Genomic DNA, 13,511 nt, shown 5'->3' on the forward strand with positions numbered 1-13,511 from the left:
GTAGTTTTGTATCATCTGCAAATTTTGTCACCTCACTTTTTACCCCTTTTTCCAGATCATTTATGAATATGTTGAACAGTACTGGTGGCAACTATCTACCTCTCTGCATACTGAAAACTGACCATTTATTCCTACTTTTTGTTTCCTAGCTTTTAACCAGTTACGATCCATGAGAGGACCTTCCCTCTTATCCCATGACAGGTTACTTTGTTTAAGAGCCTTTGGTGAGCGACCTTGTCAAAGGCTTTTTGAAAATCTGAGTACATTATATCCACTGGATCTCCCTTGTCCATATGCTTTTTGACCCCCTCGAAGAATTCTAGTAGATTGGTGAGGCATGATTTCCCTTTACAGAAACCATGTTGACTTTCCCCCCAACAAATTGTGTTCATCTATGCATCTGATAATTCTGTTCTTTACTATAGTTTCAACCAATTTTCAGTACCAGGTGGATCAGTTGAAACTATAGTAAAGGACCTAAGGATGCTTTCCTGAATGACTGAGGGTACGTTTATACTTACCGCGCGGGTCTAGGCGGCGAGTTTGACTTCTCGGAGTTCGAACTATCGCGTCTGATCTAGACGCGATAGTTCGAACTCCGGAAGCGCCGCGGTCGACTCCGGTACTCCACCGCGGCAGGAGGAGTTGGCGGAGTCGACCTTGGAGCCGCGGAGTTCGCTTCCGCGGCGTTTGGACGGGTAAGTCATTCGAACTAGGGTAGTTCGAATTCAGCTACGTTATTCACGTAGCTGAATTCGCGTACCCTAGTTCGACCCCGGGGCTGTGTGTAGACCAGGGCTGAGACAAGCAGTTAACTGGAAAACCAAAGCAAAAGTTTGATAATACTGAGAATAGAGGTTAGATTTTGTACATTCATTCTCAGTCTCCTTTTCTTATATATGACTGGCTATGGACATGATTTCTCTTCTAGAACGATGCAAAAGTGACCATTTTGTTGTACATTTGTATGTGAGAATTTGTCATTTCACTTCAGGCTAATTTGTAGCCTAGAAGTTTTTGCTTTTAGCAAAAATTTCCATGAAATTCAAACTTATGCATGGTTTCAATGCAAATTGTTGTTGGTCATGGAAAAAAAATCAGAAATTGAAATGTTAAACATTTTCTGTGATGCTCAAAACCAAGACAAATTGTCATGAAAATGACTAATTTTCAAGCAGAACTGGCCCTTTCTCAAGTGAAAAAATGACAGTGTGTGAAACTGGTGACATGAAATTTGAAAAGCACAAATTGATGTTTACTTATTTAATTTAAAATATTGCAACTTCTTGCACTACCCACTACTACCAAGGCCAGTAGGTGACTGAGTTTTCCAAATCATATGTGTAAATTGAGTCTTGGATGATATAGGTTTTGCAGCTAAAACCATGCAATGTGTTATCTTGCTGAATAGAACAATTAGGTAGTATTTATAATGCCCTTTCTGTCTTGGTTCACTCATGGGTGAATGGAAGCTACTTGGTTTTAAAATGTGTTTCTTGTATCTGTCTATAACTACCTGTCAGAGAACATATTCTAAATACACACGAACCCTTTGGGCATTAGTGGCACACTTAGCATTTAACACACCATGGAAGGGATTTTATGAAACCAGGAGGTAAGTCATGCTATGATTTATTAAAGTAAGGTAGGTGGCAGTCTGCCTGTGACCCAGTTTTGGAAGTAAAATTTTTGATTCTCTTCTAGTTCACTGCAGATAGGGCCTGGTAAAAAGCACTTTGAAGGGAATCTTTTCATTGACTTCAGTGGGTTTTGGATCCCTTCGTTCAGTGGTTTTCAAACCGGGGTAGGCGAGAAAAATCCTGTAATGGCAGACAATGTGTTTTATTTAGGAAGTCTAGGTAATCTAATCATAGGTATATTATGACCTTATCTCAGACGGGGGTACATGGTCGACTACATTATCTGGAAAGGGGTATGCAGCCAAAAAGTTTGAAAAACGCTGCCTTAGTTCATATCCACAAACTGTTTGAAAGAAATACTTTGACTCTAGATGCTAAATCCAGGAATCCCCATGTACTGGAACCAGAGGAGTAGAAACACACATGGGACAGGAGGTGTGAAGAATCTCTCCTTGCACACCAACTGCCTGTGTGGTTGTGGTGCTGACCTGTGTGCAGAGCCTGAGAACCCAGGCATGTTTCTTTTTACAAATGCTGGTCCAGGGGATGGTTGGAGAGAGAGTGTGGAGGAGTGTAAATGTTGCTGATTTGGGGAGGTAATTCAGCCAATATGGCAGACTGGGATCAGGGTCCGGCATCTGGATGGGCCTGGAGCTGCTAATGGAGCAAAAGAGAGAACTCTGCAGTGAAGACCTTTGCTGCCATGTAACTTATTCAGTGGTAGAGCTATAGCAAGTACATTAATGCTGTGAATGTCTATGTGATCACTGAAAATAGAAAAGAGCTGCACGATACTTGGAGGCATGTAGTGGTGTCCCTATGGTTTATGTGCTGGGATCAGCATGATGTAGCTATGTTCGATGTAATTTTTCTCTCATTTTATGTAGGAGCAGCATGCTGCTGATGTTTTTAGAGAACCATAGCTTTCTTTTAGACAATACATTTAAAAATTAGATCAACCACAATAAGCACATGTAAATTTCCTCTCCCATACCCTAAATAAAAGAATACCTCACAATATGGGAAAGTAATAGGACAGTATTATTTAGGGACAATTCATGTAGCTATCAAGACAGGCTGATTTGTAATACGTGGTAGCATATTATTATGAAACATAATATTGTTCATGTGTGTGATAGAAATCTTATAACAGACCATGTCGCTAAGGCCAGGGCTTTGGAGCGGAGCCCAGAGCTGAAGGGTGGAGTAGTTCCGGAGCAGTGGAGCTGCAGGTTTTTGCCTGGAGTTTGCTCGGGAGCCGAAGCACAGCTCCAAAGCCCTGGCTAAGGCACTAAGTTATAACGATAGATCCCAAAACACATCATCTTTTTTCCTGAGAAGTGAGCATCCAGCCAGAGGTACACTGCACTACCTGTCACTGCTGGCTGTTAATCCAGAATGTGTGTGTGTGTGAGAACCCTTCATACGTAATTAATTAAAAAGAGACCTTTTCTATGGTGTTTCTACATGAAAATATCTGTTATGAAGAGCAAATGGTTGAGGGCCGTAAAAGCAAAGAGATTCATCATCTGGTTCCTATGTAAAGTACATCTCTGTAAAGATGTAAATACATAGAGCTGAACGGGAACTAGATGTCCTGGAAGTGATTAGTAGCAGATTACAAACAGAGTGCACAAGAAACATATCTCCTCTGACAGCAGTGGGAGGAATGGAAATGGAAATATCAGAGTCAAAAAGAAAATACAGCAGCCTCTTTCTTTTGAGTATGCTTAGCTGGGTAAGTATTTTATCATCACTGATAGGATGTGGAACAGGGAAATATGTCTCTTGGCTCTACCAAAATCAAGGGCTATTGCCAAAGACAAGACTCTAACTTGCACATGGTGCCCCAGATGCTTGGTTCTAAGTCATGCTAAGGCCTTATAAAAATTGAATGATAGAATCTATTCAGAAATACTGTAGCCACATACACAGACCTGTTTATTAAACCAGACTAAATAGTATTTGTTTCTCTCTCATGGTTTGGCCATGAGTAAACAGAAGCTAATTTATTTTAAAACTCTGGGGCCAGATTCTATCATGCCCTGAGATCTGCTTGGTGCAGTAAAGTGGGGAATGTATCAGTTTAAAACTCCCTGGGTATGTCTACCCTACCCACCGGATCAGCAGTTAGCGATCTATCGGGGATCGATTTATCGCGTGTAGTGTAGATGCAATAAATCAATCCCCGAAAATTGATCCCCGATTGCTCTCCTATCGACTGCTGAACTCCAGCAGTGCGAGAGGTGGAAGCAAAGTCGACGGGGGAGCCACAGCCATCGATCCAACACCGCGAGGACGCGAAGTAAGTAATTTTAATTTGATCTAAGATACGTCAACTTAAACTATGCTATTCTTGTAGCTGAAGTTGCATATCTTAGATCGATTTCCTCCTCCTCCCACCACCGTGTAGACCAGCCCTGAATGGTAAACCTCAGTGGCTCCAGTCCTGGCTCCAGATTAACTCAGAGCACTGTATTACACTGCCCCGTAGTGACATCATGGGGTAGTGGGCAGGGAAGGGAGAAAACGTATATTTAGCTAAAATCAGTTTAATCTAATCAGAGACCACAAATGCTAAAATGTCTTAATCATAATCATGTGATTTTTTTTTTTGCATAGTTTCACTACAGGGCAGAGTGAAGATTGTTTGGGTGCATTTCTATCCCTTAATAGCTTGGCACTTCTTTTTACCTTAACTGAATTTTCTGGGTTTATAATGCTTGATTCTGGAATAATTACAACACAGATAACTTTTTTTGCTGTTGATTATTGATCTGTACTCAACCTTAATTCCCTAATAACTTATTTTTTGACTGGGAAATGAGTTTTACATTAAAGTTAAAGGTTACATTAAGGCATATTGAGCCTTACATTAAGGCATATTGAACCTTACATTAAGGCATATTGAGAATTGTATAATTCTGTTTCCTTCTGGGGAGTTTTTCCGGGGATGATTTTGGCCCCTGTATATACAAAAGGATACTGGTTGTGTTTCTATTAAGAATAATATAATGCCTGCAACATAAATTTGGTTTGGGATACTTTACATTCTTGAAATAACAATGCTTTTCTTAGTTCCATACAACTGCTACATACTTTACTACACATTTTTCCAATGTCTGGCTCAAGCCATAGCATTCATAACCAGATTTTTATTTAAAATTTTCCAAAGTGCGTATGTGTTGGAAAAGGGGAATTGTTTGGATACAGGATTTTGGTTCAGATTTATCTCTAATTTCAATAAGAGATAAATCTGAACCAAAATCCTGTATCATTCAATTTTTAATAAGAGCATCTAATTTCAATAAGAGCAATAATAAAAATAAACAAAATGCTGCATGTGAAGAAAATTTGTCTTTGGTGCTAAAACAGGGTGCTCAAAATAGATAAACAGAAATTGGGCTAGATACAAAAAAGAGCTTCACTTATTTGTATTACCTCTTGCATTCTGGAAGTTCAGGTGCCCCTACTATATCTCAATCAGTATAAATGGGGAACTATACATGAAAGAAAAAAAATTAATTATAAATTCCGAGTAGGGCTTGTTGAAAGTTTTCCATCTAAATTGTTTTTCAATAGAAAATTGGATTTTTGAGTAAACAAAATTTTTTGCAAAAAATGTCTGCTTTCCGTGGAAAACTTTGATATTTTGTTGAAAAACTGAATGCCTGAAAACAAAAAGGATTTTGGTTTGTGACCAAAATATTCTGATTTGAAATTTCATAGAAAAGTTGAAATTTTCTGTAGACGATTTTGATGAAAATGAACCGGAAAGGGAGAGGAAAGAAAAACGTTTTTGCTGAAATTTTCAGGCCTTTATTAGTGACTACCATCTTGGTGAAAAGTGAAGCATGGAAATTGCTTATAGGGATATGAGATTGCAGCAAATAGCCCGTGAAAAATGTAGGTGAATCAAGGAAGGTAGAAGGCTTTTGGATTAAGATGTAGAACTGGGACTCAGGAGATCTGGATTTTATTCTATAGTCTTTTTGTGTGGCCATGGACAAGTCATTTAGGGTCCAATCCTGTGAGGTGCTTGGCGTTCAGAGCATTCAGCATTTTACAGGATTGAACTATTTATACCTCCATTTCCCTATTTTAAAACACAGCTAATATGCATGCTGGAAGTATGTTTTTACCGAAATTCAATAATCTTTGTAAGTGATTTGAGTTTTCAAATGGACAGTGGCATCAAATTGCAAAGTCTTATTATGCCTGCGAAAACCTGTATGTGTGCACTCCTTCAGTCCTAAAGTATATGAATAGTCCCACTTAATGTACAGATCCCCATCTTGCTCATCCAAATGTGGTTTCATACAGCATCCCTTGAAAATGTGTCTTGTTGTGATCTCGGAAAACTGTTTATACTACTTTTGAATGTAAGCTGCATACCATTTCAATGCATTGCAGTCTGCAAATTGCAATTCCAGTTATAGTAATTTCCACTTAGTAGGGTCTGATTTTGAACCCTGTGCTCAGGTTAATCACCCATTGAAGTCAATGGAAGATTTGCTCCAAGTGATTTCAGTGGGAGATTTGCCTGAGTAGGGAGTGCAGGAGTCAGCCTTTATGGTGAAGCTACTCTGTGGGAGAAGGAAAAAAATTCAGCAATATAAGAATTATACATATAAGGGAGACAAATTGGTTAATTGGACAACACTCTGAATGAGGAAAATGACAAAATCAAATTACGAGGATGAATCTATAGCAATGTACAGTGTATAATGTGATTGATCCTCCTACAATACTTTTAGACATGTAATTTAATATGTGTAAGTAATTTATAAATAGCCCGAGTTGTTTGTAATGTAGGCTTTGGGAACATCTCGCCACGTACAGAAGGTGGAAAGATATTCTGTATCATCTATGCCTTATTGGGAATTCCTCTGTTTGGTTTTCTGTTGGCTGGAGTTGGAGATCAACTAGGGACCATATTTGGAAAAGGAATTGCCAAAGTAGAAGATACATTTGTTGTAAGTATGCTAAATATATTGTCCTGAATGTTACTCATCACTCTAAATATAGCAAATTAAGTAAAAATATAGTAAACTTTTTAAAGGGAATAATGCATTGAATCATTGTTAATGTCTGGCAAAAGGTGTGTTGAAGGTCACTGTAAGTACATGTTATCCAGCATTGTTGATAGAGAACTGGGTGAAGTTCAACATATACATTCAGATTCAGTTTCCTAAAATAATTATGACTGGGGAGAGAAATTGGATCCAAATCAATCAACTCATTTTTTATTTGCCTTTAAAATACTCTGAAGCAGCAGCAGTTTGTTTCAAAAAATGATATTGTTGCACTATAGTAAAAAGTCACTGACACAGAAATGTGGCTGAATGGGATAACTTGAGATAATATAGGGGAATCGGTGTGGCACTTTGAGATTTATGGTAAACCCTAGATAAAGCATACACTGATATTATAGGCAGTGTTCAAAGTGAGCAGGAAGTGAACTCCTGTACTTCCTTGCTACACCTTCTAGTGAGCCCTTCTATTGTCTTTCCATTCCCCATACTGTATCTTGCCCTCCTTGTACAGCCCCCACAGCATAGGAAGTGACCTTTGGACTCTCCCCTTCTCCAGGACTTCCCCTGAACTAAAATAAGCATCCTTCTGTTTAATTTTAACAGGGGGGGGGAGAAAATATAGTCTTTGAAAGAAAGACTCACTATAAAGGAAATAGAACTTGAGAGAGATCAGAGGGTTTTAGTTGGCCAGTGCTCTCTTCTGCTTCATCATAAGTGCAAATACATGGGTTAAGCATGTGCAAATGGTAGTAGGCAAAAATTGTGCTTACACATACACAAGAATACATAACATAAGAACATAAGAATGGCCGTACTGGGTCAGACTAAAGGTCCATCTAGCCCCGTATCCTGACTACCGACAGTGGCTAATGCCAGGTGCCCTAGAGGGAGTGAACCTAACAGGTAATGATCAACTGATCTCTCTCCTGCCATCCATCTCCACCCTCTGACAAACAGAGTCTAGGGACACCATTCCTTACCCATCATGGCTAATAGCCATTAATGGACTTAACCTCCATGAATTTATTCAGTTCTCTTTTAAACGCTGTTATAGTCCGAGCCTTCACAACCTCCTGTAAGGAGTTCCACAAGTTGACAGTGCACTGTGTGAAGAACTTCCTTTTATTTGTTTTAAACCTGCTGCCTATTAATTTCATTTGGTGACCCCTAGTTCTTGTATTATGGGAATAAGTAAATAACTTTTCCTTATCTACTTTCTCCACATCACTCATGATTTTATATACCTCTATCATATCTCCCCTTAGTCTCCTGTTTTCCAAGCTGAAAAGTCCTAGCCTCTTTAATTTCTCCTCGTATGGGACCCTCTCCAAACCCCAAATCATTTTAGTTGCCCTTCTCTGAACCTTTTCTAGTGCCAGTATATCTTTTTTGAGATGAGGCGACCACATCTGAATACAGTATTCAAGATGTGGGCGTACCATCGATTTATATAAGGGCAATAATATATTCTCTGTCTTATTCTCTATCCACTTTTTAATGATTCCTAACATCCTGTTTGCTTTTTTGACCACCTCTGCACACTGCGTGGACATCTTCAGAGAACTATCCACGATGACTCCAAGATCTTTTTCCTGATTTGTTGTAGCTAAATTAGCCCCCATCATATTGTAGAATCATTTGAAACTAAATCCCACTGCCTGTTTTATACATTTATTTTTCTGAGCCTATAATAGCTTTATCCCACTGATTGGCATAAAACAGATATCTAAAGGGACACTAGCAACTTAACTTTCAGACAGAGTATGATTTTTTTTTAATTTGTACTTCTCTGTTGTTACAAGTAAGACCTACAATTCATGTAACTGAAAGAGATTAGAAAAAAATTCTCCTTTTATTTCATTTTTTCATGTGTATTTGACAGGACTTGTGGCTTCAATGTTTCTTGGCATAGTTGAGGCCTGTGTCCTGCTTATGCAGGGCCGCCCAGAGGATTCCAGGGGCCCGGGGTCTTCGGCGGCGGGGGGCCCTTCCGTTCCGGGACCCGCCGCCGAAGTGCCCCGAAGACCCGCGGCGGGCCCCCCCCCCTCCGCCGCCGAATTACCGCCGAAGCCGGACCCACCGCCGAAGTGCAGCCCGGTCTTCGGCGGTAATTCGGCGGAGGGGGGGCCCCCGCCGCGGGTTTTCGGGGCACTTCGGCGGCAGGTCCCGGAAGGGAAGGGCCCCCCGCCACCGAATTACCGCCGAAGACCGAGCTGAACTTCGGCGGCGGGTCCCGCTCCGTCTTCGGCGGTAATTCGCCAGTGGGGGGTCCTTCTGCCCCGGAGCGCAAGGACCCCCCCGCCGGCAAAGACCGGGAGCAGAAGAAGCTCCTGCGCCCGGCCCCGCAAGAGTTTTCCGGGCCCCCCGGAGCGAGTGAAGGACCCCGCTCCAGGGGCCCCGAAAAACTCTGGTGGGGGCCCCTGTGGGGCTCGGGGCCTGGGGCAAATTGCCCCTCTTGCCCCCCCCTCTGGGCGGCCCTGTGCTTATGACACCATCAGGTGTTCTACTGAGGTCAATGGGATTGTTCACGTATGAAGTTATTCACAGACATACGTCTTTGAAGGCTGAGCAAGTGGCCCCTGTTTGGGTTGGTCTTTAAGCTACAGTAGAAATAGGGTAGAGAAAAACATATTTTCAGAACAGGACAATATAATTGTAAAAGCACATAAATTGTCCCGGGAGAATTTAGGAGCAAGTTGCCAACCCCAAACATTCAAAAATCAGTGAGGCAGGACCCTTTAGGATTGCAATTTTTACAAAAGTACATTCGGGTTTCTTTTTATTGGTCTTTTGGTTTTTGAGCCTTTAGGTGCACCAAGGTCACACTTTGCTTATCTTTGCAACCATGAAGGGTGGACACTTTAAAAACATAAAATGAAACCTGAGATTCTTACATATTCACAGGAATTCAGCAGCCAGGACTTAAAGAAAAACACCAATGGTTGCAAGAATTGCAATAAAAATGTGAAAGTTGTCAAAACTGCTCCTTTAAAGACACTGTAGTAGGTGGCTGTCACATGGAAACCTCACCATTCCTACCTGACACCCACCATTATGAGTCTCATCTCCCACGCTTGTTGCCGGATCTGGAAACGCAGGAGCAGAGGCAGCAAGAAGCATGTGCAGACAGCTGCATACTCTGCCTCTGCCTAGTTAGACCCACAGAAGTGTGAATTTCCTCCTCCATGTCGCCGCTCTCTGTGGCTGCCTGTTGTGCTCTAGGGCCAGAAGTCCCTCAGTTGCATCTAGGTATACTGCTTTGGTGGCTAAAGCAACTACAGCTACAACCCAAACACTGGTTGTCCCAGTGGCAGAAGGTGGTACAGTACCTGTCATATTACATTTTTAAATACACGTTTATTTAGCAGCCTTAATTTGCAGCGCAATTTCCTGTTGTTTGTACCAGCACTGCAACTGTTGTGTGTTCAAAGGGACTAGTTCTGTGTGGCATGCCGTATTGTTGCCTGTTTTCCTTTATAGTAGGAATTGTCTGTTAGCATGGTTGATTTTGAGATTCTCACTATGCAGATGGTGTTATGCCAGACAGTTTCATCCACCAAGCAAATGCTGGCTTTAAGACAAGTGAAAAGAAAAGGCTCAGGGTACTTACTTTCGGCTCAAAGCCACCGTTTCAAACCCAGCTGGATCATTGGCAACCAAAAGCTATTTGCATCTAGGGTTGGCTGAAAAAATGGAAAGAAAACATCATGAGGTGTTTTGATCATTCTTTATGACTTCTCTTCAGAAATCAAAATTTTCACGAAAATTTTTGTTGAAAAATTCAGATTCTGGAAAGTTCTGACCAGTTCTATTTGCATTTATTGGCTAATTGTCTCCCTGTGTGGAAAACAGCTTAATTCATTTCCTAACAGATAAGTATCCATATTGTAAAACTGAGCAGCAATTTGCTCCCTTGTTGGCAGTCTCTTCTGGGAAGGTTTGATTTGAATGGTCAGACACTGAATGGCTCTCTCACTCTTAGGGTTAGTCTACACTTACCAACCGGGTCGACGCGGTGAGTTCGACTTCTCGGAGTTCGAACTATCGCGTCTAATCAGGACGCGATAGTTCGAACTCCGGAAGCGCCGGGGTCGACTCCGGTACTCCACCACTGCAAAAGGCGGTGGCGGAGTCGACCTTGGAGCCGCGGACTTCGATTCTGCGGCGTCTGGACGGGTGAGTAGTTCGAACTAGGGTACTTCGAATTCAGCTACGCTATTCACGTAGCTGAACTTGCGTACCCTAGTTCGACCCCCGCTCTTAGTGTAGACCTGCCCTTAGAGGTGATTTTCCCCTCGCACTCCCCACCAGCAAAATAAAATAAAAAATTAGACACATCATAAGAGATTTTACATCACCACAGCCTGTGCTTCCTGGTTTTGGATGATAAAAGCTTGGCTTTGGTCTTGACGACTACCTGGACTAGCTTTCACAAGCACTAAACTAGTTTAAAAAAATATAAGGAAAGGTCAATCGGGAACCAGTTAAGCTCTTTTCTGATTTCATTTATTGTCTATACAATAGGCCAGATTTTAAGAAAGTCTCCAATTTTGGGGGTGCAATTTTCTGCTTGCATTTAATTGAACCAATATAGGTAGGCCATTACCTGATTTGTGAGTGCAATCAGATACTTAGAAGGCTAAAATGCATGATTTTTACTTGTAGTTACTTCCAGGTGAAAAATTGCACCTACAAAATTAGAAGCCATTTGAAGCCCATTTAAACATTTAGTTAAGTATGCCAAACTGCAGTATGACAAATCTGCTGAACCTTTAGTATTACTGAGTGGTATAAATGCCATTCGTTCAGAACAAAAAGGGAATCACATTCAGAGACTGCAAATGTTTCCCAGAATATGCACATTTGCTTTGAATAAACACCTCTATTGCTGTGGTGGACCCAGAGGGTAATTCTACACAGCAATTAAATACTGGCGACTGGCCAGGATCAGCTGATTTGGACTCACAGGGCTCAGGCCCTGGGGCTGTCAAATTGCTGTGCAAACATTTGGGCTTGGGCTGGAGCCTGAGCTCTGGGCCCGCAGACATCTACACAGCAATTTTTAGCCCTGCCACCTGAGCCCCACAAACCTAAATCAGTAGACCTGGACCAGCTGCGGCTCTTTTATTCCAGTGTAGACATACCCAGAATGATAATATCCTAGCCTTCTCAGTGCAGCTGGGAATTTTTTTTCTGACAAATAGTTTATGTGATGAAAAATGCAGTTTAGGTTGACCCAAATCTAATCATAAATTTGTTGAATCATTTCAGCTCTTAATTTTTTTTCAGGCTGGATTCACAAGGACACGTAAGAGCTCTTTGAGATGTTGATGCGAGGAGACCCGAGTTAAAGGCCCTGCCCCAATGACTATTTAATTATTTATGCAAAGTGGAATAGCTTTAACCGGAGAGGCTGAGAGTAACCCACTCCAGAATAATCAATAGCCTGGGGGCTAGGGCACTCAACCTGGCAGGAAGAGACCTGGATTCTAATCCCTGGTCTAGAGCAGGGAGTTGAACCTGTATCTCGCACATCCCAGCTGAGTGCCTACCTACTGCCTAAAGGTTACAAGTAGAGATCCTTCTCCTCCTCCTCCTCTGGCCATTTTGTAACTCCAGCCCTTCATTTCCTTTGCTTTTATTTTTCTGAAGGATTAAAATGCCTATAAACTAAATTAAACATTTTGTTTCTGGTTGGACAAAACATTTCATTCAACCGGAAACAAAATTTCTGTTGATTTGTGTCAATTCATCAAAAATTCTGAAACATTTTGTTGCTGTTCTGGTTGACTAATCTTTTTTTTTAATTGCTAATGAACTGAAAAATTAATTATTAATCCAGCTCTGCTCCTTAGTAAAGGTGATGCTTCTCATTCTGGGTTTGATAGGTGCTCAAGTACAATCACACAGTTTTATTAACCATGGATTTTTCTTTCTTTCCCCTCCCTTTCTTCTATAGAAATGGAATGTGAGTCAGACAAAGATTCGCATCATATCAACAATAATATTCATATTGTTTGGCTGTGTGCTGTTTGTTGCTCTTCCTGCCGTAATATTCAAGCATATAGAAGGCTGGAGCACACTAGATGCAATTTATTTTGTAGTTATCACTTTAACTACCATTGGATTTGGTGACTATGTTGCAGGTAAGATTTTGTCATGATTCTTTTCTCAACCTAAATATGTAATATTTTTAATAGTTATATAGGATTTGCATTGTGAGAATTAATATAATTATTGTTCATGTAACTCCATCAGAATGTAGATGCTTTGCAGATAAGATTATGGAGGTAAGATTATAGAAGAGAACCCAGGGTCACCTGTTGTTCTGCTTGACAAGTATTTTCAGGCTGCTATTTCAATCGGAATCATTTGCATGAACAAAAACAAAAAAACCTTGTTTTAACGTTGTAATAGTTTTTTTCTAACTTTAGACAAGTACAACATTATAATAATAAGTACATTATTTCAGTTTGTTAAATATTTTGGTTTTTACACTGGAGTCATTTAAAAACAGCTCTGACAATGGTGATCTGCTGCTCTCACTTGTCAAAATATTGTTTCAGAATTTGGTTTCAGCTGTACAAATATCTCTGGCTGTCATGCTCTCTCTCTTTCTGTCTCCTGTGTTCACTCTCACCCTGTATATATTTGTGTGTGTGTTATAGGCAGAGTTGGCAGCACTGCGCTGTAGCTAAGGTTGCGTGACGCTTTCCATTACAAGACCCTGTTTTCAGTCACTTATAACTTTGCCAAACTTTAACTGTTTGGGCTGAAAATTTCCATACTAAGTGTCAGATTGAATTTTTTAATGAAAGTTTTAGCTAAACTCTAT

General features: G+C 40.8%; 1 protein-coding gene across 2 annotated transcripts in view; it reads left to right on the plus strand.

The window, feature by feature from the left end:
* Positions 1-13,511, plus strand: part of KCNK2 (potassium two pore domain channel subfamily K member 2) — a 231,127-nt gene that overhangs the window by 166,352 nt on the left and 51,264 nt on the right. For both annotated transcript variants that reach the window (XM_045009863.1, XM_045009865.1), the window contains 2 exons: positions 6,456-6,616; positions 12,636-12,822. In XM_045009863.1, coding sequence (XP_044865798.1) covers positions 6,456-6,616; positions 12,636-12,822 — 348 coding nt within the window. The remainder of the gene's footprint in view (positions 1-6,455; positions 6,617-12,635; positions 12,823-13,511) is intronic.

This window comes from Mauremys mutica, chromosome 3, assembly GCF_020497125.1.
Source record: "Mauremys mutica isolate MM-2020 ecotype Southern chromosome 3, ASM2049712v1, whole genome shotgun sequence".
NCBI classification, from domain to species: Eukaryota; Metazoa; Chordata; order Testudines; family Geoemydidae; genus Mauremys; species Mauremys mutica.